General features: G+C 42.8%; 2 protein-coding genes across 3 annotated transcripts in view; one reads left to right on the top strand and one right to left on the bottom strand.

Annotated features, from left to right (window-relative positions):
* BMP3 (bone morphogenetic protein 3) overlaps positions 1-1582 on the top strand; it is a 186869-nt gene extending 185287 nt beyond the window's left edge. For both annotated transcript variants that reach the window (XM_077274580.1, XM_077274589.1), the window contains exon 3: positions 526-1582. In XM_077274580.1, coding sequence (XP_077130695.1) covers positions 526-717 — 192 coding nt within the window. In that variant the 3' untranslated portion in view covers positions 718-1582. The remainder of the gene's footprint in view (positions 1-525) is intronic.
* Positions 1583-7391: 5809 nt separating this feature from the next.
* The window catches only part of PRKG2 (protein kinase cGMP-dependent 2), a 144822-nt gene continuing 128619 nt past the window's right edge, over positions 7392-23594 (bottom strand). The window contains exons 17-18 of the mRNA XM_077274603.1: positions 15068-15134; positions 7392-10726 (exon numbers count right to left, since the gene is read on the bottom strand). Of these exons, the coding sequence (XP_077130718.1) occupies positions 10631-10726; positions 15068-15134 (163 nt within the window). The 3' untranslated portion in view covers positions 7392-10630. The remainder of the gene's footprint in view (positions 10727-15067; positions 15135-23594) is intronic.

The raw sequence follows: 23594 nt of genomic DNA on the forward strand, positions 1-23594 counted from the left end.
TTTTTATTTCCAAGGTAGAGAATTTAACTGAGGTTTGTAACTCTTTTCTGCCTATTTCTGAGTTACCTCTGAGCTGATTTATGTCCACAAAGTTCATTTAAACTTTTATGTGGCCTGTGGTCCTAAATAAACACGCAGGAGTTCAGATAAAAGACAGGAGTTACAATCTTCCAATTGAAACAAGTTCTCTGATGAATTTTCAGCCAACTCTGCATCCAGCAATAGATAATGCAACACAATAGCTAAAGAAGAAAAATGTTGCAAATTTTTTCATGTAGGCCAATTGCTAATATGGTTTTCAGTCACAATCTTTAAAGCAAACAAATACTCTGAAGGTGTCCATATTCTTTAATCTTTATTTTAGCACACATCAAGCAAACAAAAAAGGCAATGTGTTTTATTTTCAGTCTCCTCATTTTAGATACAAGTTGGTTTCTAAAAGAGACCAAAAAAATGTTTACTTGAATGTATTATCTTACATTGGACACTACTAAATCTGATTTTTTTTTTCTTTTTTTTATACAGTCTTTGAAGCCATCAAATCATGCCACTATACAGAGTATTGTTCGAGCTGTTGGGGTGGTTCCTGGTATCCCAGAGCCCTGCTGTGTCCCAGAGAAGATGTCTTCTCTCAGCATTCTCTTTTTTGATGAAAACAAAAATGTTGTGCTCAAAGTATACCCTAACATGACAGTGGAGTCTTGTGCCTGCAGATAACATCGCAAACCTACGCAAGCGACCAAAGCAATCTTCATATTTGCACTTTCAAAACACCATTTCGTAAAATAATCATGTCTACCAGGGATAGCAATGCAATCTAGACGATAAACACTGGTGATGGACCTCTACTACATGCCAGTCATACTGGACAGATCAGTGAAAACTGGCATGTAGAACATGAAGATGAGCTCCTGTCTTATATAAGCTTTGCAGGAACAAAAGGAGTTCTTATGACTTTTCCAAAGACGCATTTATTTTTTTACCTGGAGAAAAACTCAAAATGCAAACAGATGAAGCTGTAAAGTGCCTTCAGACTCTCAGTGTGCACTTGGCTATGATGTTCTTTTACTTTAGAAATCCAAACACAGTCCATACATTTCTTGTGTCTGTTACGCATATCTGTTGCCACAGAACGGTCAGGAAGTGAGAGAGTTGCCCTTTAGGAGCCCTGTAGGAGTATGGAGAGCTGTTCATTGCATGATAGCAAGTGTAAATAATTTGAAGACAGAGTACATTAATGAAAGAGGTTTTTGACAAGTTTGTGTAACATAATTGGAAACTGTTGATTTTTCTTTTTCTTTCTTTTTTTTTTAGCCAGCACTTTTTTTTTTTTTACAGTGTAAATGAATGGTATAATGGACATGATGAAAAAATGTGTAAAATAAACCATATTTAATTTTGTTATACTGTACCACACAAAATAAATCTGCCTGCTGCCTCTGTACAAGAACGCAGAATGTATTACCATTGGTATTTTGTTTCCCTTTCCTTGTTAGACCACTATGTGTCAAACATAAGCTAGTTACATTCCAGGTATTGTTGTCTAGACCAGTGTTCCCCAACTCCGGTCCTCAAGAGCCACCAACCGGTCATGTTTTCAGAATTTCCTTAGTATTGCCCAGGTGTTGGAATTACTGCCTGTGAATGTGATGCAATTATCACCTGGGCAATACTAAGGAAATCTTGAAAACATGACCTGTTGGTGGCTCTTGAGGACCGGAGTTGGGGAACAGTGGTCTAGACTAACAATTAAAAAACTGGAATTACTATGGGTATTTGTCGTGCTAGGTGTTATACTTCTTTAAAGGGTTTTTCCAACAAACAAGCCATGCTAGCTCCTTTATTGTAGAAGTTTCCCATGTCCTATGATCCTGTAAAAAAAAAGAGCAAGAGCGGTAACGGTAGGTACTCTTTAAAAAAGTACAGCAAATGTCAGATTATTTGCCCATAGTAGTGCCAGTTTATCAATTATTTATTGTGGCTAAAGAACAATTTTAGGGCTAAAGTCATACCACATTTTTTTCTTATGGCTAAAGGGGTTAAATGTGTTCTTCTGATACTTATCCCTGCTGTGTGATATGCAATACTTAAATGATTTGCCTTTCTGCTCTGTGGCTCACCTCCTTCCTTTCTGGCTATGCAGGGGACTGGTATCTCATGCTAGGCAGCAGATGCAAAGTCTAGTGAAAAACTAAGCAGCATGGAGATCTCTCAGCAACAGATCTGTGTTGGGTGAAAAGGGCTAACTTTTAGCTTGTCATTGAAGGGCAGAAGAATTTACATGATAATCCCACCTTCTACAAGCCCTGTCAGCCTCAAAACAAAGGTGCAGCACAGAGCGATGTAACTTAATCAAAATGATAAATATTTCTATAATTTTATAAGCTCCAAAAACCTCTAACTAATTTCTTCATTCTTTGTGTTCGTAAACATGTAACTGTACACAATTGACTTTTTTATAAGAAAGAGGTATACTTTTTTCTTCAATAATATATCCTACTAAAGTAAAGGACAAACATGGTATGAACACAGCTTTAGGAGTTAGAGGTCTTATGGGGAACAAGACTAAGGGCCCGATTCAGCATTTGCTGTTTTTTTAAGTGACGTTTCTTTTTTATCTTGTGGTATTCCATGACATATTTGCGTCACATTCTTCAAACTGGAGAAAATAAGTCACAAGTTCCACTAAAATGTTGCAAAAATTGCATGCATTCATAAAAGTAGTAAGGACTGCAGTACATTTGTGCAAAAATGTAGCGACTTTTCCAAAAATCACAATTGACGAATAGGTAAAGATCTGGAAAGCAGCTACCCCCATATTTGTGAAAAATAAACAAAAACAGGAGAACACATAAAATACGATAGACTTAAAAAAGGTGCAAATTAAAGTAACAATATGGCACAAAACCAAAAGCTAAAAACACCAAGAACTAGACTAAAAAATAGTGCAAATGCAATAGTGAATCAGGCCCTGTCCAGTGATACAGCATATTTCATATTTATTTTGTTTTGTAAAATTTAATATAACCCAATGGTCATGACAGCATTTCAGATGGAACCTCAGTCTCCAGTCTACATTTTACTAAAGATATGCAGAAAGTCATTCAAGTGATACAAAAGTACTACGAAAACTCAACCTTATTTATCTTAAAAAATTAATTAAATATTATCTCAGACATACAACTTATTTTTAGGGTTTTGAAATTACTATCATTAGTACATATCAATATGTTGTAAAAAGAACTGAAAAACAAAATAATGTAATGAGAAAGTAAAATAATAAAAACTTGTTAAATATGTAAAATAATTACCCATGTTGCAGTTAGTCCAGAAATATCAGAATTTATTTTCCTGTAATATCAGGTACTCTACATTTCACATGGCTTCTTACCACTATTTTTCACTCTACTTGTAGATGACATTAAGGCTCTCAAACCCTGTGCACAATTTTACAGAAAGCTGAAGAAATGCTCTTAGCTTGGACACATACGGTATATATACCTCCAATGGAACTCACTAACGTCATTGTATAGACACACAGCGGCCAGCATACATCGCCCATAGGCTTATACTACATGGCATACTTCTGTGGTGGGCTACTTTTTATGTAAACTGTGCTTTTCAATACAGTTGATATATAGCAATTAGGAAGACGACAAAAGGACAATGTTTTGGCAACCCTCATGCAGAAGGGTCCCTGTGGATCTTTCCATGATATACAACAAACTGGGTATGAACATATCCTGACCTTGACTTTAACCCTTCCATTTACATCTATTCTTAGACACTGCTGCAGCATCTGGTACACACCACAACCATTTATATATACTATGTATACCATAAGTATTTCCAATGCAGTGGAATATATTTTGAGAAAATATTGCATGTATTCACAAGTGACTGGAGAAGATGGACATTTTAAAGGGATTGTCAGGTGAAAACAAGTTATCTCTAGGGATGAGCAGACCCATAGATGTTTGTGTTCTGGTAAACGACCCAAATTGTATTCCAAAGTTCAGTTCAGGTATCAGAACTGTATCCAAACTTGAACCGGAACCCTAGCTCCATTCAAAATACAGTGGGGCAAAAAAGTATTTAGTCAGTCAGCAATAGTGCAAGTTCCACCACTTAAAAAGATGAGAGGCGTCTGTAATTTACATCATAGGTAGACCTCAACTATGGGAGACAAACTGAGAAAAAAAATCCAGAAAATCACATTTTCTGTTTTTTTATCATTTTATTTGCATATTATGGTGGAAAATAAGTATTTGGTCAGAAAAAAACAATCAAGATTTCTGGCTCTCACAGACCTGTAACTTCTTCTTTAAGAGTCTCCTCTTTCCTCCACTCATTACCTGTAGTAATGGCACCTGTTTAAACTTGTTATCAGTATAAAAAGACACCTGTGCACACCCTCAAACAGTCTGACTCCAAACTCCACTATGGTGAAGACCAAAGAGCTGTCAAAGGACACCAGAAACAAAATTGTAGCCCTGCACCAGGCTGGGAAGACTGAATCTGCAATAGCCAACCAGCTTGGAGTGAAGAAATCAACAGTGGGAGCAATAATTAGAAAATGGAAGACATTTAAGACCACTGATAATCTCCCTCGATCTGGGGCTCCATGCAAAATCCCACCCCGTGGGGTCAGAATGATCACAAGAACGGTGAGAAAAAATCCCAGAACCACGCGGGGGGACCTAGTGAATGAACTGCAGAGAGCTGGGACCAATGTAACAAGGCCTACCATAAGTAACACACTACGCCACCATGGACTCAGATCCTGCAATGCCAGACGTGTCCCACTGCTTAAGCCAGTACATGTCCGGGCCCGTCTGAAGTTTGCTAGAGAGCATTTGGATGATCCAGAGGAGTTTTGGGAGAATGTCCTATGGTCTGATGAAACCAAACTGGAACTGTTTGGTAGAAACACAACTTGTCGTGTTTGGAGGAAAAAGAATACTGTTGCATCCATCCAACACCATACCTACTGTAAAACATGGTGGTGGAAACATCATGCTTTGGGGCTGTTTCTCTGCAAAGGGGCCAGGACGACTGATCCGGGTACATGAAAGAATGAATGGGGCCATGTATCCTGAGATTTTGAGTGCAAACCTCCTTCCATCAGCAAGGACATTGAAGATGAAACGTGGCTGGGTCTTTCAACATGACAATGATCCAAAGCACACAGCCAGGGCAACGAAGGAGTGGCTTCGTAAGAAGCATTTCAAGGTCCTGGAGTGGCCTAGCCAGTCTCCAGATCTCAACCCTATAGAAAACCTTTGGAGGGAGTTGAAAGTCCGTGTTGCCAAGCGAAAAGCCAAAAACATCACTGCTCTAGAGGAGATCTGCATGGAGGAATGGGCCAACATACCAACAACAGTGTGTGGCAACCTTGTGAAGACTTACAGAAAACGTTTGACCTCTGTCATTGCCAACAAAGGATATATTACAAAGTGTTGAGATGAAATTTTGTTTCTGACCAAATACTTATTTTCCACCATAATATGCAAATAAAATGATAAAAAAACTGAAAATGTGATTTTCTGGATTTTTTTTGTCTCAGTTTGTCTCCCATAGTTGAGGTCTACCTATGATGTAAATTACAGACGCCTCTCATCTTTTTAAGTGGTGGAACTTGCACTATTGCTGACTGACTAAATACTTTTTTGCCCCACTGTAATTGGGACCCGAACTTTTGAGCTGTAAAATGTCTCTATCTCTCTCTTCCCAGGCTTCACCCACAACTCCGAACATTGCAACGGACCTCTGGGAGAAGTCGGTGTTCGGCGTTTAGCACCGGACACTGTCTGGTCCGAACCTCAAACTTTTAAGTTCGCTCATCTCTAGTTATCACCTAGCCACTGGATAGGTGATGACTTGTCGAACTGCTGTGACCGGCACTGATTGGCAGAATGTTGAATTTTTATTTATGACAGGAAACTTTTATCCTCGTTACACAATGGCGCAGAAATTTGAATGCCTGATTGCCGCTCCATGCATTTTCTAAGAGGCCACGGGAAAAATAACCATTTGCAGTGTTTGGCAACCCATAGGGAATGAATGGAGTGCAGGTCACACATCCACACTGCCGATCCATTCTAATGCGGTTAAAAGTTCCTTTTTCTGTTGATCGATGTTGATTCCAGTGACCCATGAATAGGTGATCACTTGTTTTTAAAGGACAACTCTTTTATGAAAGTATTAAGTAGCATAAGGATGAAGAACCCCACAATAAGATCCACGCTTCATTTATTGTATACTACTGTCCCAGATTGTGGGAGTGTCCTATGTGTACTTTTTAGTTAACTTCTCCCTTGAAGGCTCCCCCACTCGGGTTGTGAGCATGTTGGAGAAAACCAGTTATTTATTTTCCATTTTGGGCTTGTGTTATTATACTGTCCTGTAGGAAGTTTTTCATGGAAAATGCTCTTAAGGACCTAAAATGTTTTTCGAATGTAATGATTATTTCCACCATATGAATGACAAGTAATATAATGATGAGTGTACAATACTAAAAGGGGTTGTCCATGACTTATGTGTTGATGACCTACTGGTCAGCTGTTTTCAGCTCTTGCTGCGATCCAATGTATATAGTGTACAAAGCTGGGACAGCACCGCTCACTTGAATAGGAGCTGAGCTTCAGTACCTGAAAACGACCCCTACAAGGTGTATGGAGCTTTTCTATTCCAGCTCTGTACTGTGTGCACATCTCATCACAGTGGGAGCTGCAAATAGTTGATGTGGACGTGCCGAGTTTTGAATAACCACTGATCTAATTTGATGACCTATCCAAGGGATAGGACTTTAAGATATTAGTCCAGGACAACCCATTTGAAGGCGTCCCTGGCTTTCAGATATGGTCTATGGTTAGGATAGGCAATTATCAGATCAATGGTGGTTCAGTTCTCATCACCCATTCTGATTACCTGTTTGAAGGGGTATGTAACACATTGTAGAATTTATTTTTCCACAGCAGTTTACAAACTGAGAATTTATCTGTAGTAGTTTGCTTGGAGCATCATTAAAATTAGACAGTTTTAATAAATGGGGACCATAATGTTTGTACATATAAAAATATATTTTGCAATTTACAATATGCAATGAACGTAGATTAAGAAATATTTGTAAATGAGAAATGAGTTCAGAATTAATCACACATACACAGTATATGTGGCTTTCCTACCGCAGGTATTATGTATTGTGACAATGTTACCTCTAAATCCACATGGCAAAAAATGTAGAATGGTCAGGGAATTGAAGTTATAAAGTAAGATCAAAATCTGGTTACTTTTCACCTGGTAACTGGTCCCCCTTGAGCTGTACACATATCCAATGACCTTGTAGGAAAATTGTAGTACTTTTTAAAGTCTACAGCCCTGATTCAAGACCATTGATCTTAACACCAGTCTTGATGGGGGAGCTGGGTGGAGTTAGATGAGGTGGAGTTAGTCTTGATTCTTGAGCCCATGCCTCTTCACGAATGAGGAGCATCTGAAAAGTGGTGAGTGCCCTGCCACTAAGGTTATTCTAGTCAAGGACTGGAGTAAAATTTCTGATGTAAGCCACACCACAGCTGGTCATGAATTAGAGCTGTGGCATCACACCCACGTCCCACACCAACTCCATCTATTTTGGAAAAATCCAACATTTGCTATATTTTGGTGTATCTCTGAGTAGTTCAAAAATGTTATGACTTCTCAAACCTCTTTACTCCAATTTTCCGGTTTAAAGCTTTGATGAATTGGCGCATACAATTCCCTAAACTATAAATATGCTATAGTGTTGACTTCTGTCCTTTTTAAAGTATGTTATAACCGAAGTTATTTCCTAATCTTCTCTTTTCCACTTTAGATTCTGTGTTCTTGTCTGTAATTTCTGTAACTTATATTTTAAGATATTGTGTTGAACCATGACCAATCACTCCCATTACAAGCAGGGAGAAATTTGGGTAAGAGGTTGATAAAACATCTGAAATTTCTTGCATCTGTGGTCCAGTCAATAGCAGGGACATATCTGTAGAGGTGCAGAGGAAGCAGTTTTATCCAGGTTCTGATGTCGTCAAAGCCTCTTATGTCACATGCGTAGACCCAGATGTTTAAAGAAAACTGGTGTCATAGTTGCCCCCATTGTACCAAATATGTTACCGAGTACACGTACATTATTAAATAAATATCCAAAAGGATGAAAGGACCTCTCCCCTAGAGCTTCCTATCTATTGTTGATACTAATACATATTAATATTTGATTGCGTAATTTTTTAATAAAGAAGAGAATGTCCAGCTTCACCAAATCCGTAAAAAAGAGTTTTCTTTATTCAGAAACTTTAAGCATAGAGGATACAGACTTCAGCACGAGCCATATGGGTAAGAATCTCAACGCGTTTCTGGAGACTAAGCTCCCTTAATCATGACAAGTGATTGTCATGATTAAGGGAGCTTAGTCTCCAGAAACGCGTTGAGATTCTTACCCATATGGCTCGTGCTGAAGCCTGTATCCTCTATGCTTAAAGTTTCTGAATAAAGAAAACTCTTTTTTACGGATTTGGTGAAGCTGGACATTCTCTTCTTTTTTGGATTCTATACGCCTGGACACAGCGGGTCCGTGCTCCCGAAGATTTATTTATGCATCACGGGTGAGCTGGTTTATATTCCTTCTTTCTAAGTAATTTTTTAATGCCATCAGTATTTGCCAATGTATCTAACCACTTGGTAGATTTTCCGTCATGTTGATGTTACTATTTCATTGGAAGGTGGGGAGATGCATTGAACACACATTGGAAACAATCTGCAGAGAGAGATGTTTAAATGGTTAGATATGTCTTTTTATGTATTTCAGCTCATCTTTGAGCAGGTTCTCCTGTCCTTCATGCCTTTCTTTGCATACATCACTAATACATTTTGTTATATAGCAACTCCATAGTGTACTCAGAACTTTTAAATTGTCTTTTTTTCTGATAATACGGCAGGAACAATTGAGTGTTCAGATTCCAGGGCTGTCAGGGCATGGTGGTAGTGTGCCAAGTGTTTGAGAGCCAAAAGCATGAGACCGTTAGCTTAAGAGGAGTGTAAGCTCATTTGGTCAGCATCTCTTTTCTTATGTTTTGCTTTTCTGTATGTATATTGTCGTACTGTACAGCGCCATGTTGTAAATGAAGCCTAATAGTAATGACAACTATAAACTTTTGTATAATAATTTATTAGGAAATGCATTGTATTGTAATAAAGCTTTTACAAATGCTGAGTCATTTCCCTTACTACATTCTACAGGTGTACAAAAAAGCTAAGACAATTGGAGGAATCTTTCCATACCCATTTGATATCTTGAGTTAATTTAGCCCAGTGTTCCCCAACTCCGGTCCTCAAGAGCCACCAACAGGTCATGTTTTCAGGATTTCCTTAGTATTGCACAGGTCATTGAATGCTTGCCTGGCCACGTGATGCAATTATCACCTGTGCAATACTAAGGAAATCCTGAAACCAAGACCTGTTGGTGGCTCTTGAGGACCGGAGTTGGGGAACACTGAATTTTTAGCCTAATGCTGGTTCAAATGCCTGAGTTTGTGTCTAAATCCCCAAAACACATTAGACTAATGTTGCTGATATCAAAGGGTTCAGCCAACACTCTAAATATATGGGCGCACCGGCCAACTGGTTGTTGGGGGAAAAGTCAGTGGGGCATGCCTGATTTTGGATTGCCAATCACTTTGTTCTCCAGGAGATAAGTCACTGGCAGAGATGTCTGTCGGCGGCTTTCTCTTAGCGAACGCAGAAGCGCTCGGCAGAACACGCATTCTGGTATATGACTGAAATGGCTGTCTGCCGAATGATTTGTTGAAGCATCGTTCCACCACCTGCCATTTAATGTGTAACGGGACCTTTAGACAACACCTCAATTGGCGTAAAGAGCAGATAAACCAATTCAGACTGACAAAGATTTAGCCACACAACTGTCGTAACCGGATCAAACAAACAAGCCAATACTGAAAGTCTTATTGTAGGTTCATATTTTTGAGGTATTAGATGGTCATAAGATTGCTATATAGCGACAATTCTCCACTATATTATTGGCTGAATTTGATATATTTTATTATATTGTTAGCAATAAACCTTTAATACATTTTACAGATGTTTCACAAGGCACAAAAGACTACAATGTAGTAATCTTGCTAGTGTGGAAGACCTGGAAAGAGGACTGGCTAATGCAAATCTCATATCAGAAGCAATTTTTAATTGCAATTGACTATTTTCATTGTGCTGCTTTTCACATGCAGAGACTGTATGAATATGATTACCTGACAAAAATGATTAGATTTGGACATTGAGCTTTATTAGTTAGAGACAAGGGAACCCACAGCTGGACAGCAGGTAAGGAACAACATTTTACTGATGCTCCTTATCATCAGTGCACCACTAGTTTTAATACTTGGCCTCATCCTGCCATTATTAAATGCTGATATGATGACAATCTGGACCATGATTTGTGATATATTATATTATGGCAGCACACAACATGCTGTTTCCCTTTACAACCTAATCCATCTTGGTCCAGTCTTGTCTAAGAGGCCGACATAAACATTGTGGATAACAAAAACAGTACGGGCCATGACATTTCACAACCAATGTCTCTTCAGAAGTCTTGATCCCATCCAGACATTTCATCAGGGGGTATTTCATCATCTGGAGGATAGTTGTCAAAATAGCTGTGATCCATTGGTCCATCAAGCTTGAGGGTTAAAACAGAATAAAAAAAAATCTATTATTTGTTATGGTACCAAATTGTCATTTTGATTAAAAAATTTTTTATATTTTGCCATAAATTCTTAAGAAAAGCTTGTAAGGATATGCTAATAACTGCCACTCTAGAAGGATGAAAACTGTATCTGTAGCACCTCCTATTGGAAAGAGTTATCCTATAACTTTGCGTCCAACTCTCTTACAAATCTTACAGAATAATTAATAAAGATATCCCACAAAAAAATGTGTTCTACTTGGAGAGGAGCAAAATTGTAATTTGCAAAATTGTGTAGATTTTCCTGGGAAATTCGATTTGCAGCAAAGAAAACCAAACTTTGCCTGTCTGGGACGATCAAGGCTCGCTGTCCAGTTCTCAGAGTCGCCATCGCATGGCATCGCATAGAGTGTTCCCTCTAGGCCGCGACTTCTAGCTGTCAGCAGGACTCAGGCATTTACAATATCCTCCGGGGCCTGCTCACAGGAAGTCCTGTCTCAACATTAACACCAGGCCAGAGGTGGTGAGAAGCAGACGGAGCAGCTGGGAAGGCTGGAGAGTGGAGCAGTAAGGCGAGTATGTTCGTTTTTGTTTTTTTTTCATTTTAACAAAAATACTCATACTCGCCACGTCCCTCTCCAGCCATCCTGCTCTTCCCTGCCCGCAGTCCTGTTCTCTTCGCCTCTGCTATGCCGCATCACCATTCCAGTTTCCTCTCTAGGCCAAGACTTCTGGCCGTGAGCATTCTCTATGACCTTGCGGGGCTTACTCTGGACCAAGAATGCTCAGAGTGAACTCTATGCTGTAGGTGCAGCACAATGGAGGCACAGAGAACCAGGCAGGGAGCAGTGAGGATGGTCGGAGAGGTGATGTGAGTTAGCTTTTTTTTCTTTCTAACCTTTTGGCAGCTCTCTGCTGTCTAACATTTCCCTGAATTTGCACGCATACTCCAGAATGGGGATTTTTGTAAAATTCAAATAGAATTCAATTTCTTTCGATTTCACTGCTCAGGTGTTATCCAGACATGTTCAAGTGTTATCCATGCATGCTGAGGTGTTACCCGGGCATGCTGAGGTGTTTTCTGGGCATGCTGAGGTGTTACCCGGGCATGCTGAGGTGTTTTCTGGGCATGCTCAAGTGTTATCCATGCATGCTGAGGTGTTACCCGGGCATGCTGAGGTGTTACCCGGGCATGCTGAGGTGTTATTTAGACGTGCTCAAGTGTTATCCATGCATGCTGAGGTGTTACCTGGGCATGCTGAGGTGTTATCCGGGCATGCTGAGTTGTTAACCAGACATGCTCAAGTGTTATCCATGCATGCTGAGGTGTTACCCGGGCATGCTGAGGTGTTATTTAGACGTGCTCAAGTGTTATCCATGCATGCTGAGGTGTTACCTGGGCATGCTGAGGTGTTATCCGGGCATGCTGAGGTGTTAACCAGACATGCTCAAGTGTTATCCATGCATACTGAGGTGTTACCCGGGCATGCTGAGGTGTTAACCAGACATGCTCAAGTGTTATCCATGCATGCTGAGGTGTTACCCGGGCTTGCTGAGGTGTTAACCAGACATGCTCAAGTGTTATCCATGCATGCTGAGGTGTTATTTAGACGTGCTCAAGTGTTATCCATGCATGCTGAGGTGTTACCTGGGCATGCTGAGGTGTTATCCGGGCATGCTGAGGTGTTACCCGGGCATGCTGAGGTGTTACCCGGGCATTCTGAGGTGTTATCCAGGCATGCTGAGGTGTTACCCGGGCATGCTGAGGTGTTACCCGGGCATTCTGAGGTGTTACCCGGGCATTCTGAGGTGTTATCCGAGCATGCTGAGGTGTTATCCGGGCATGCTCAAGTGTTATATCTATGCATGCTGAGGTGTTATCCGAGCATGCTGAGGTGTTATCCGAGCATGCTGAGGTGTTATCCGGGCATGCTGAGGTGTTATCCTGACATGCTCATGTGTTATATCCATGCATGCTGAGGTGTTACCCGGGCATGCTGAGGTGTTACCCGGCATGCTGAGGTGTTATCCAGGCATGCTGAGGTGTTACCCCGGCATGCTGAGGTGTTACCCGGGCATTCTGAGGTGTTATCCGAGCATGCTGAGGTGTTATCCGGGCATGCTCAAGTGTTATATCTATGCATGCTGAGGTGTTATCCGAGCATGCTGAGGTGTTATCCGGGCATGCTGAGGTGTTATCCTGACATGCTCATGTGTTATATCCATGCATGCTGAGGTGTTACCCGGGCATGCTGAGGTGTTATCCGGGCATGCTGAGGTGTTATCCAGACATGCTCAAGTGTTACCCATGCATGCTGAGGTGTTACCCGGGCATACTGAGGTGTTATCCGAGCATGCTGAGGTGTTATCCGGGCATGCTCAGGTGTTATCCGAGCATGCTGAGGTGTTATCCGGGCATGCTGAGGTGTTACCCAGGCATGCTGAGGTGTTATCCGGGCATGCTAAGGTGTTATCCATGCATGCTAAGGTGTTATCCATGCATGCTCAGGTGTTATCCGGGCATGCTCAGGTGTTATCGGTGCATGCTTGAGTGTTATCCGGGCATGCTGAAGTGTTATCCGTGCATGCTCAGTTGTTATCCATGCATGCTCAGATGTTATCCGGGCATGCTCAGGTGTTATCAGGGCATGCTCAGGTGTTATCCGGGCATGCTCAGGTGTTATCCATGCATGCTGAGGTGCTATCCGGGCACGCTCAGGTGTTATCCGTGCATGCTCAGGTGTTATCTGTGCATGCTCAGGTGTTATCCAGGCATGCTCAGGTGTTATCCGAGCATGCTCAGGTGTTATCCGGGCATGCTCAGGTGTTATCGGTGCTTGCTCGGGTGTTATCCGGGCATGCTGAGGTGTTATCCGGGCATGCTGAGGTGTTATCCAGACATGCTCAAGTGTTATATCCATGCATGCTGAGGTGTTACCCGGGCATGCTCAGGTGTTATCCGGGCATGCTCAGGTGTTATCCATGCATGCTGAGGTGTTACCCAGGCATGCTGAGGTGTTATCCTGGCATGCTAAGGTATTATCCATGCATGCTAAGGTGTTATCCGGGCATGCTCAGGTGTTATCCATGCATGCTGAGGTGTTACCCAGGCATGCTGAGGTGTTATCCTGGCATGCTAAGGTATTATCCATGCATGCTAAGGTGTTATCCGGGCATGCTCAGGTGTTATCCGAGCATGCTCAGGTGTTATCCGGGCATGCTCAGTTGTTATCCGGGCACGCTCAGGTGTTATCGGTGCTTGCTCGGGTGTTATCCGGGCACGCTCAGGTGTTATCCGGGCATGCTGAGGTGTTATCCGGGCACGCTCAGGTGTTATCCGGGCATGCTCAGGTGTTATCCGGGCATGCTCAGGTGTTATCCGGGCATGCTCAGGTGTTATCGGTGCTTGCTCGGGTGTTATCCGGGCACGCTCAGGTGTTATCCATGCATGCTGAGGTGTTATCCGGGCACGCTCAGGTGTTATCCGGGCATGCTCAGGTGTTATCGGTGCTTGCTCGGGTGTTATCCGGGCATGCTCAGGTGTTATCCGGGCATGCTCAGGTGTTATCGGTGCTTGCTCGGGTGTTATCCGGGCACGCTCAGGTGTTATCCATGCATGCTGAGGTGTTATCCGGGCACGCTCAGGTGTTATCCGGGCACGCTCAGGTGTTATCCGGGCACGCTCAGGTGTTATCCGGGCATGCTCAGGTGTTATCCGGGCATGCTCAGGTGTTATCGGTGCTTGCTCGGGTGTTATCCGGGCACGCTCAGGTGTTATCCGGGCATGCTCAGGTGTTATCCGGGCATGCTCAGGTGTTATCGGTGCTTGCTCGGGTGTTATCCGGGCATGCTCAGGTGTTATCCGGGCATGCTCAGGTGTTATCCGGGCACGCTCAGTTGTTATCTATCCGTGCATGCTCAGGTGTTATCCGAGTATCTTGTAGTGTTCTGCTAATATGCTCGAGTCCTCCCTACGGCTGCATGTTTTGCAATGGTAGACAGATTCAACACATGCGGGGAGTGTGTTTGTGTTAGGCAATCCCTGCATGTGTTGCATCTGTCTACCACTGTATCACTGCAAAACATGGATCTACAACAGCTATGTGTCTCTATGATTATGTAGTCTGATCTTGCAGATTTTTTTCTACCAATGGTTGTTACTTGCCTGTAAAGCCTATCCATAAAAGCATTAAGAGGACGCTTTTTCTACATGCATGGAGTAAAAACAAAACTAATAAATGCTTAACTGACAATTGTATACAGGCTAATAAACTTCAACATTATAGAATAATATCTCATTAAGGCGTAACTGTGATATATGATTGGATACTTTACCTCTGGTTTTAAAGGTGATGGAAGATTTCTTAAACTCAGTCCTTCCCAGTTAAAACCATTAAACCATCTAAAACCCAGAACAAGAACTTGTTAAATCATACATCCAGCAAAAAGAATGAAAATGTAACTATTGCTCATGAATATTTACGTGCGTACTATAGAGTATAGGAAGTTATGGTTAAGGCAGATCTGTCACCAGGGTTTTGCTACACCATCTGAAAGCAGCATAATGTAGGGGCAGAGATGATTCCAGTGATGTATCACTGTAGTTTTCATAAATCACTGTTTTATATGTTGCAGATCGACCAGTTTTCTAAATGCTGAGTTCTGCATAACCCCGTCCACACCACTGGAGTTTTCTGTACACTGTGCATAGGCAGAAATCGGCCAATCAGTAATAGGGGTGACGTTATACAAAGTTCATGAAAAAGAAGGCATACATGGCAGCAAGTTTACTAGCCCTTCATTGATAGTGTCCTGCTAATAAAACTGTAATTTTATCCAAACTGCATCACTGCAATCTAGGTCACTGTCTCTACATTATACTGGAATCAATGTCTCTGTCCCTACATTGTGCTGATCTGATATTAGGTGGTTAAGGATTCCCTTTAAAACTTATGGGACCTGATTCACTTTTGTAATCTGATTCATTCACTAAATATAATCCATCCGTAGAATCAACCCTCCTTTGCCGTCTATATGGGCATGTAGGTCACAGGAAGCTGATTACAATAATACCTTGATATCTAAACCCAATGTTTTACTCCAGATAAATGTTTTTCTTAAGGTACCTTCACACGAAGCGACGCTGCAGCGATAGCGACAACGATGCCGATCGCTGCAGCGTCGCTGTTTGATCGCTGGAGAGCTGTCACACAGACCGCTCTCCAGCGACCAACGATGCCGAGGTCCCCGGGTAACCAGGGTAAACATCGGGTTGCTAAGCGCAGGGCCGCGCTTAGTAACCCGATGTTTACCCTGGTTACCAGCGTAAAAGTAAAAAAAACAAACAGTACATGCTCACCTGAGCGTCCCCCAGCGTCTGCTTCCTGACACTGACTGAGCTCCGGCCCTAACAGCACAGCGGTGACGTCACCGCTGTGCTTTCACTTTCACTTTAGGGCCGGAGCTCAGTCAGTGTCAGGAAGCAGACGCTGGGGGACGCGCAGGTGATCATGTACTGTTTGTTTTTTTTTACTTTTACGCTGGTAACCAGGGTAAACATCGGGTTACTAAGCGCGGCCCTGCGCTTAGCAACCCGATGTTTACCCTGGTTACCAGTGTAAAACATCGCTGGTATCGTTGCTTTTGCTTTCAAACACAACGATACACGGCGATCGGACGACCAAATAAAGTTCTGGACTTTATTCAGCGACCAGCGACATCACAGCAGGATCCTGATCGCTGCTGCGTGTCAAACGAAACGATATCGCTAGCGAGGACGCTGCAACGTCACGGATCACTAGCGATATCGTTTCGTGTGAAGGTACCTTTATACCTAAATCAGCTGCTAAGATCTATGGGCCGAACACAGATCTCCCTGAGAATCGGTCTCCAGCGCTTGCTTAGAAATGAAAGGGGACATTACAAGTGAGAGACATGTAGATCGGGGGACACAGATAAGGAGGATTTGTGGATAATATGCGCTGCTGGTATACCCTTACAATAAATCCAAGTCCAGACAATAAGTATTAGTGACTTTTCTGTATTCAGTCAACACGTTTCCAAGTGCTACAGACGTCTTCATCAGGACAAAAAACCATAGCCTTAGGGTATGTGTCCATGTTCAGGATTGCATCAGGATTTGGTCAGGATTTTTCATCAGTATTTGTAAGCCAAAACCAGGAGTGGAACAATTAGAGGAAAAGTATAATAGAAACATATGCTCCACTTCTGCATTTATCACCCACTCCTGGTTTTGGCTTACAAATACTGATGGAAAATCCTGACCAATTCCTGATGCAATCCTGAACGTGGACACATACCCTTACAACACAGTGTGGTTACATTTAGGGTATGTGTCCACGTTCAGGATTGCATCAGGATTTGGTCAGGATTTTTCATCAGTATTTGTAAGCCAAAACCTGGAGTGGAACAATTAGAGGAAAAGTATAATAGAAACATATGCACCAATTCTGCATTTATCACCCACTCCTGGTTTCGGCTTACAAATACTGATGAAAAATCCTGAAGCAATCCTGAACGTGGACACATACCCTTATAGTGGCAGAAGTTCAAATGTTGGCTCCAAATAGGCACACGATGTGTCAAAGTTCGTCACAATTCATTGGCAAAAAAAAGCAGAAAATAAAGTTTACAAGTTTGAGAGTTGTGAACATAATGAATTTACATCTAAACTAATTACAGGTTTTAATAATTATTACGGGATTTTTCATTTATCTATGTATTCCCATGTAAAAAGAGCAAAGAAGAGAAGAACAGAGAAGAACAGCTTAATCATGCATTTCACTGTGAAATCTTCAACTCAATCCACAAAAAAAGCAAGTCCTCACTCAGGTTCGCCATCTTTCAATGGAAATGTGGGGGGTTCCACATTACTCTAGCACAAAGGTTCTGAAAAAGGGAAATGGCTCCTCGTCCCCCTAAATAAATTCATCAAATTCTGTGCTCCTAAATCCAAATGCCCCTCTCCCTCTGAGCCCCAGTGTGCTTAAACCACACTTAGCGTCCATAAGTTTGGCATTTCTGTAGCGATGAAAGCCTGTGTAATTTACGGGTGCATGACTCCAGAAGCATGAACTGGGCATAATGTACTGGTCAGTGGTCACTACAATGTACTGGTCACCACAACATACTTGTCCCTACAACGTACTGTTCACCACAACATACTTGTCCCTACAACGTACTGTTCACAACATACTTGTCCCTACAACGTACTGTTCACCACAACATACTTGTCACTACAACGTACTGTTCACCACAACATACTTGTCCCTACAACGTACTGTTCACAACATACTTGTCCCTACAACGTACTGTTCACCACAACATACTTGTCACTACAACGTACTGGTCACCACAACATACTTGTCACTACAAAGTACTGGTCACCACAACATACTTGTCCCTACAACGTACTTGTTCACCACAACATACTTGTCACTACAAAGTACTGGTCACCACAACATACTTGTCACTACAAAGTACTGGTCACCACAACATACTTATCACTACAACGTACTGGTCGCCATAACATACTTGTCACTACAACGTACTGGTCACCACAACATACTTGTCACTACAAAGTACTGGTCACCACAACATACTTATCACTACAATGTACTGTTCACCACAACATACTTGTCACTACCAAGTACTGGGGACTACAATGTGCTGGGGACTACTACGTACTGGTAAGTACAACGTACTAGGGACTACTACGTACTGGTGAGTACAACGTACTAGGGACTACAACATACTTGGGACTACAATGTACTGGGGACTAAAATGTACTGGTCATTACAATGACAGTTTACAGTTTTGACTCAGCAACATCCACTGCTGCTTGTTTCTGGAAAGCACCCATGAAGTCAAAATCACCAGTACACCTGTAGACACATTCCCATAGGGTTACAATTTCCAAATCAAATTGTGGTCACTTTAGGGGGATTCTGCTTTTCTAGCACTTAGGGGCACTCAATGTGGAGTCTGCAAACTATTCTAGGAAAATCTGCGCTCCAAGAAGCAAATAGCGCTCCGTCCCTCCTGAGTCGCGCCATATGGCTAAGCAGTACTGCACAGCCACATATGGGTATTTCCATGCTCAGCAGAAATTGTGGGACAAATTTTGTTGCCATATTTATCATCTTCCCCTTGTGAAAATGTAAAATCTTAGGCTTAAACAAAATTTTGGTGGTAAAAATGTAAATACTTTTTTTTGCACTGCCCAATGATATAAAATTCTGTGACATCCCTGTCTTGTCAATATGATCACTGCACTTTTAAATGAATTCATTGAGAAGTGTAGTTTGTAAAATGGGGTCACTTATAGGGGTTCTGGTACCTCAGTGGGTCTATAAAAAAAACAGTATTACAAAAGACAGGGCAAGCCAGCCTCCAAATAAAAGGGGCAGACACAGCAATTCTAATCAGATATCATAATAAGTCAGAACTAAAATTATGCAATGCAATGTATCAGATAATGAGCAGCACTAGAATGTGTATAGCTATAAATGTCAAGATATTGTAGACCTATTAAAGTTATAGCTTAATAAAGTGCACATTGCGAAAATTTCCTGCGAAAATTATGTTTAAAAAGTGTGCTGATGTAAAACAGACATGTGAGATATGTTATTTATGAACTTTTTTTGTGTGAGATAACTCTCTGGTTTAAGGGCATAAAAATTAAAAGTTTGAAAATTGCTAAATTTTCAACACTTGCACCAAATTTCAGTTTTTTTCACTAATAAATGCAATTCATATCAAACAAATTTTACCACTAACATGAAGTAAAATATGTCACGAAAAAAATTAGAATTAGTTGGATCCATTGAAGCATTCCAGAATTATAACTTCATAAAGTGACAGTGATCAGAATTGTAAAATTTGACCTGGTCATGAAGGTGAAGACAGGCTTGGTGGGTGAATGAGTTAAGTTCCTGCAGGTGCCCTAGAGGTGTATATATTATACATAAGAAATGGGTAATCCCTCCCTTATAGAAGGCATTGGACTCTTAGCCAGTGGCAACATTTGTTTTACAACCTAAGGCCGGTATCAGACTTGCGAGAAACTCGCAAGTGTGCCGGCACCAGAGTGTGCGGCTGCATGTATTTCTATGCAGCTGAGCGCTCCAGTCTTAGTGCCGGGTATTGAGATGCGAGACTCGAGCGAGTTTCTCGCAAGTCTGATCCCGGCCTAAAACACGTATAGTACTCCAAAAAGTGTTTGTTAAAATGTATTACATACTTATTTGTACATAATATTGAAAACCAGACTATCCTGTGTCCGCTTCCTTTTAATTTGCTTACTAATTACTTGGTTGAAGGCATCCAAAGCAGTGTCTGGGAATTTGCTGATGACGCAATATTATGTAAGCTCGTATCAGAATGTTTTTGCTCTATCAAGGCATTGGGAAAAGCTGCCAAAAGCCAACAAGATATTGTCATATATGAAAAGAGAAGCAGACTTATGGGAAGAAACAATTTATTTTTCTTACTCCTAGGATCGGCCGCACAGTACCGTAAATGTACAATGCATATTTCATTTTCACAGGTCTGGAAACAGATCCAAGTTTAAAGGGCCACTGTCACCCCCCCCCAGCCGTTATAAACTAAAAGAGCCATCTTGTGCAGCAGTAATGCTGCAGTCTAACAAGGTGGCTCTTTTTGTTTTTGATTCATTTATTACCTCAATAAAGCGTTTTACAAATTGGCCACAAATACCAGATATTGTACCTGGAGGCGGTCCGAATCGTCCTCTATCAATCTCCCAACTGCCGTCACTCTTCTCTTCAGGGGCGATGGTCGCCGCCCCCTTCGCGCTGTTGCATCTTAAATCCGGCGCCTGCGCTGTGCGTGCCTGCCTGGGGCCTGCGCAGTCTTCATTGTCAGTCACAGCTCAGACGCAGGGTGCCTGACTGCGCAGGTGCGGGCAGTGCGGCCACCCTGTTCCTGAATCCCCGCCCCGCACTGTGTTATTCATTATGCACAGTGCGGGGCTGGGGTTCCTGGGCATGCGCACTGCGCTTGTCAGACGCTCCCCTGGTCCCCCGCCTTCCAGCGTTGTTCTTTGTGGCTATACAAAACGTCGGCAATGAAACCTGTATATTCCGGCAATGCTGGAAGGCGGGGGACCGGGGGAGCGTCTGACAAGCGCAGTGCGCATGCCCAGGAACCCCAGCCCCGCACTGTGCATAATGAATAACACAGTGTGGGCCCCAGGCAGGCACGCACAGCGCAGACGCCGGATTTAAGAAGCAACAGCGCTCAGGGGGCGGCGACCATCGCCCCTGAAGAGAAGAGTGACGGCAGTTGGGAGATTGATAGAGGACGATTCGGACCGCCTCCAGGTATAATATCTGGTATTTGTGGCCAATTTTTAAAATGCTTTATTGAGGTAATAAATGAATCAAAAACTAAAAGAGCCACCTTGTTAGACTGCAGCATTACTGCTGCACAAGGTGGCTCTTTTAGTTTGTAACGGCTGGGGGGGTGACAGTGGCCCTTTAAGAGATTGTGGAGATGTTCTCCTCCAATAATAGGAAGCAGAAGAATAGTGTAAAAATGTACTTTAGACAAAAATACAAGCCATAAGACCCCATGGCAAAATTTGGTTACTTCTATCTAAATATTGAGAGGCTTTAATTTACAACTACATGCAATATCTATGGTTGAGAAAAGTAGAGAAGAGATAATTACAATGGACTGTATTGAATGTTGTAATATAAAAATGAGGAGAGATTATCAATAGTTTAAGTCATTTAAGTCATAATATTTTGTTACAAATTCCCAAATACGGCAATTTGATTTAAACTTGCACCTCCTCCATTCTAGAGGTGAAAAAATTGGATCGGGATTACTCAAAGTGGGCAGGGCCAACATCTGACTCCCGCTGCTTTGTGATCATGTGTGCAGCGAGTTGCCGGTATACACAGGAGTTGGATGAGAAGTTAGGCTACTTTCACACTAGCGTCGTACTCGGCCCGTCGCAGTGCGTCGGGCCGACGTACCGACGCTAGCGTTGTTTGCGCTGCACAACGGGTGCAGCGGACGCTGATTTTCAGCGCATCCGCTGCCCCATTGTGAGGTGCGGGGAGGAGGGGGCGGAGTTCCGGCCGTGCATGCGCGGTCGGAAAGAGCGGACACGTCCCACAAAAAAACGTTACATGTAGCGTTTTTTTGTGCCGACGGTCCGCCAAAGCACGATGCATCCGTCGCACGACGGTTGCGACGTGTGTCAATGCGTCGCTAATGTTAGTCAATGGGGAAAAAACGCATCCTGCAGTCAACTTTCCAGGATGCATTTTTTCGCCAAAACAACGCATTGCGACGTATTACAAAAAACGCCAGTGTGAAAGTAGCCTAAGGGTACTTTCACACTAGCGTTAACTGCATTCCATCACAATGCGTCGTTTTGCCGAAAAAACGCATCCTGCAAAAGTGTTTGCAGGATGCGTTTTTTCGCCATTGATTAACATTAAGCGACGCATTGTGACGGATTGCCACACGTCGCACCCGTCGTGCGACGGATGCATCGTGCAGTGGCGGACCGTCAGGAGCAAAAAACGCTACATGTAATGTTTTTTGCTCACGACGGTCCGCTTTTTCCGACCGCGCATGCGCGGCCGAAACTCCGCCCCCACCTCCCCGCGCTTCCCCGCACCTCACAATGGGGCAGCGGATGCGCTGGAAAAATGCATCCGCTGCCCCCGTTGTGCAGCGGAGACAACGCTAGCGTCGGGAATGTCGGCCCGACGCACAGCGACGGGCCGAGCCCGACGCTAGTGTGAAAGAAGCCTAAGAGGCAGATTTATCATTAGAGGAGACAGAAAATGTTACAAATTGTAGCACAGATTTACAGGTGCTAATAGCAGACATAGTAGACAGGGGCAGATATATTATTGGTGCCGACGCACAGGAGCCCAAGAGATAAAGGGGCCCACTTCTAACTCCAAAGCAGATGGAATTGTGCATTATGATGAGCAATTTGAATCTAAAGGACCCATATACTGTTTTTGCACAGGGGACCTCTTCTGTCTGTGCTGCCACTGGTATTAGAGATGAGCAAAAAGATTGGTAATACCCTAGCAGCCAGACCAGGCAAATGCTATTTTTTTTTTTTGCTTTGCAATTGAATGCTAGCATCTTTCGTGCCTCATGCATTTAATAAGCCACTGCAAAGTTGGCATTTGAGTGACAGCCAAGGAAGTTTGCACTGCCCTGATCCGGCAGACACAGAGTACTGAAGTGGATGCAGGAGTGTGGTAATGTGACTCATTATGATCATATCTGAGCAGTAGTGTTGCTACCGAGGAGGCCGGGCCCCATGCTCTGAGGGGCCCACCCGGAGCTACGCTACTGTAACTGTATCGGTGTGCACGGCACACTCATACAGTTACACCCTGCAACAAAGCAGGGAGACTCAACCTTCCTGCTCTGCGACCCAGCCGCTATGGGGCCTATTACCTGGAGGGAAGGGGGGGCTTGCCCGCAGCAATAGTTGACAGCAATGATGAGACAGGGAGCGTCAGGCTCCCTCTCCTATCAATCAATCTCTGACTTCACTTACCCAGACAAAGCAGGTGCCATCTGTCCTGTGTTGTGTGGATGCTCGGAGCAGCAGGGGAACAAGGGGGAGAGGTGAGTAATGTATTTATTTTTTCATGGGGTGCATTATACTATATAGAGTCTGCCTATGGGGGTGCATTATACAATATAGAGTCTGCCTATGAGGGTGCATTATACAATATAGAGTCTGCCTATGAGGGTGTATTATACAATATAGAGTCTGCCTATGGGTGTGTATTATACAATATAGAGTCTGCCTATAGGGAGTGCATTATAGAAT

This window comes from Ranitomeya variabilis, chromosome 1, assembly GCF_051348905.1.
Source record: "Ranitomeya variabilis isolate aRanVar5 chromosome 1, aRanVar5.hap1, whole genome shotgun sequence".
Classification (NCBI taxonomy): Eukaryota; Metazoa; Chordata; class Amphibia; order Anura; family Dendrobatidae; genus Ranitomeya; species Ranitomeya variabilis.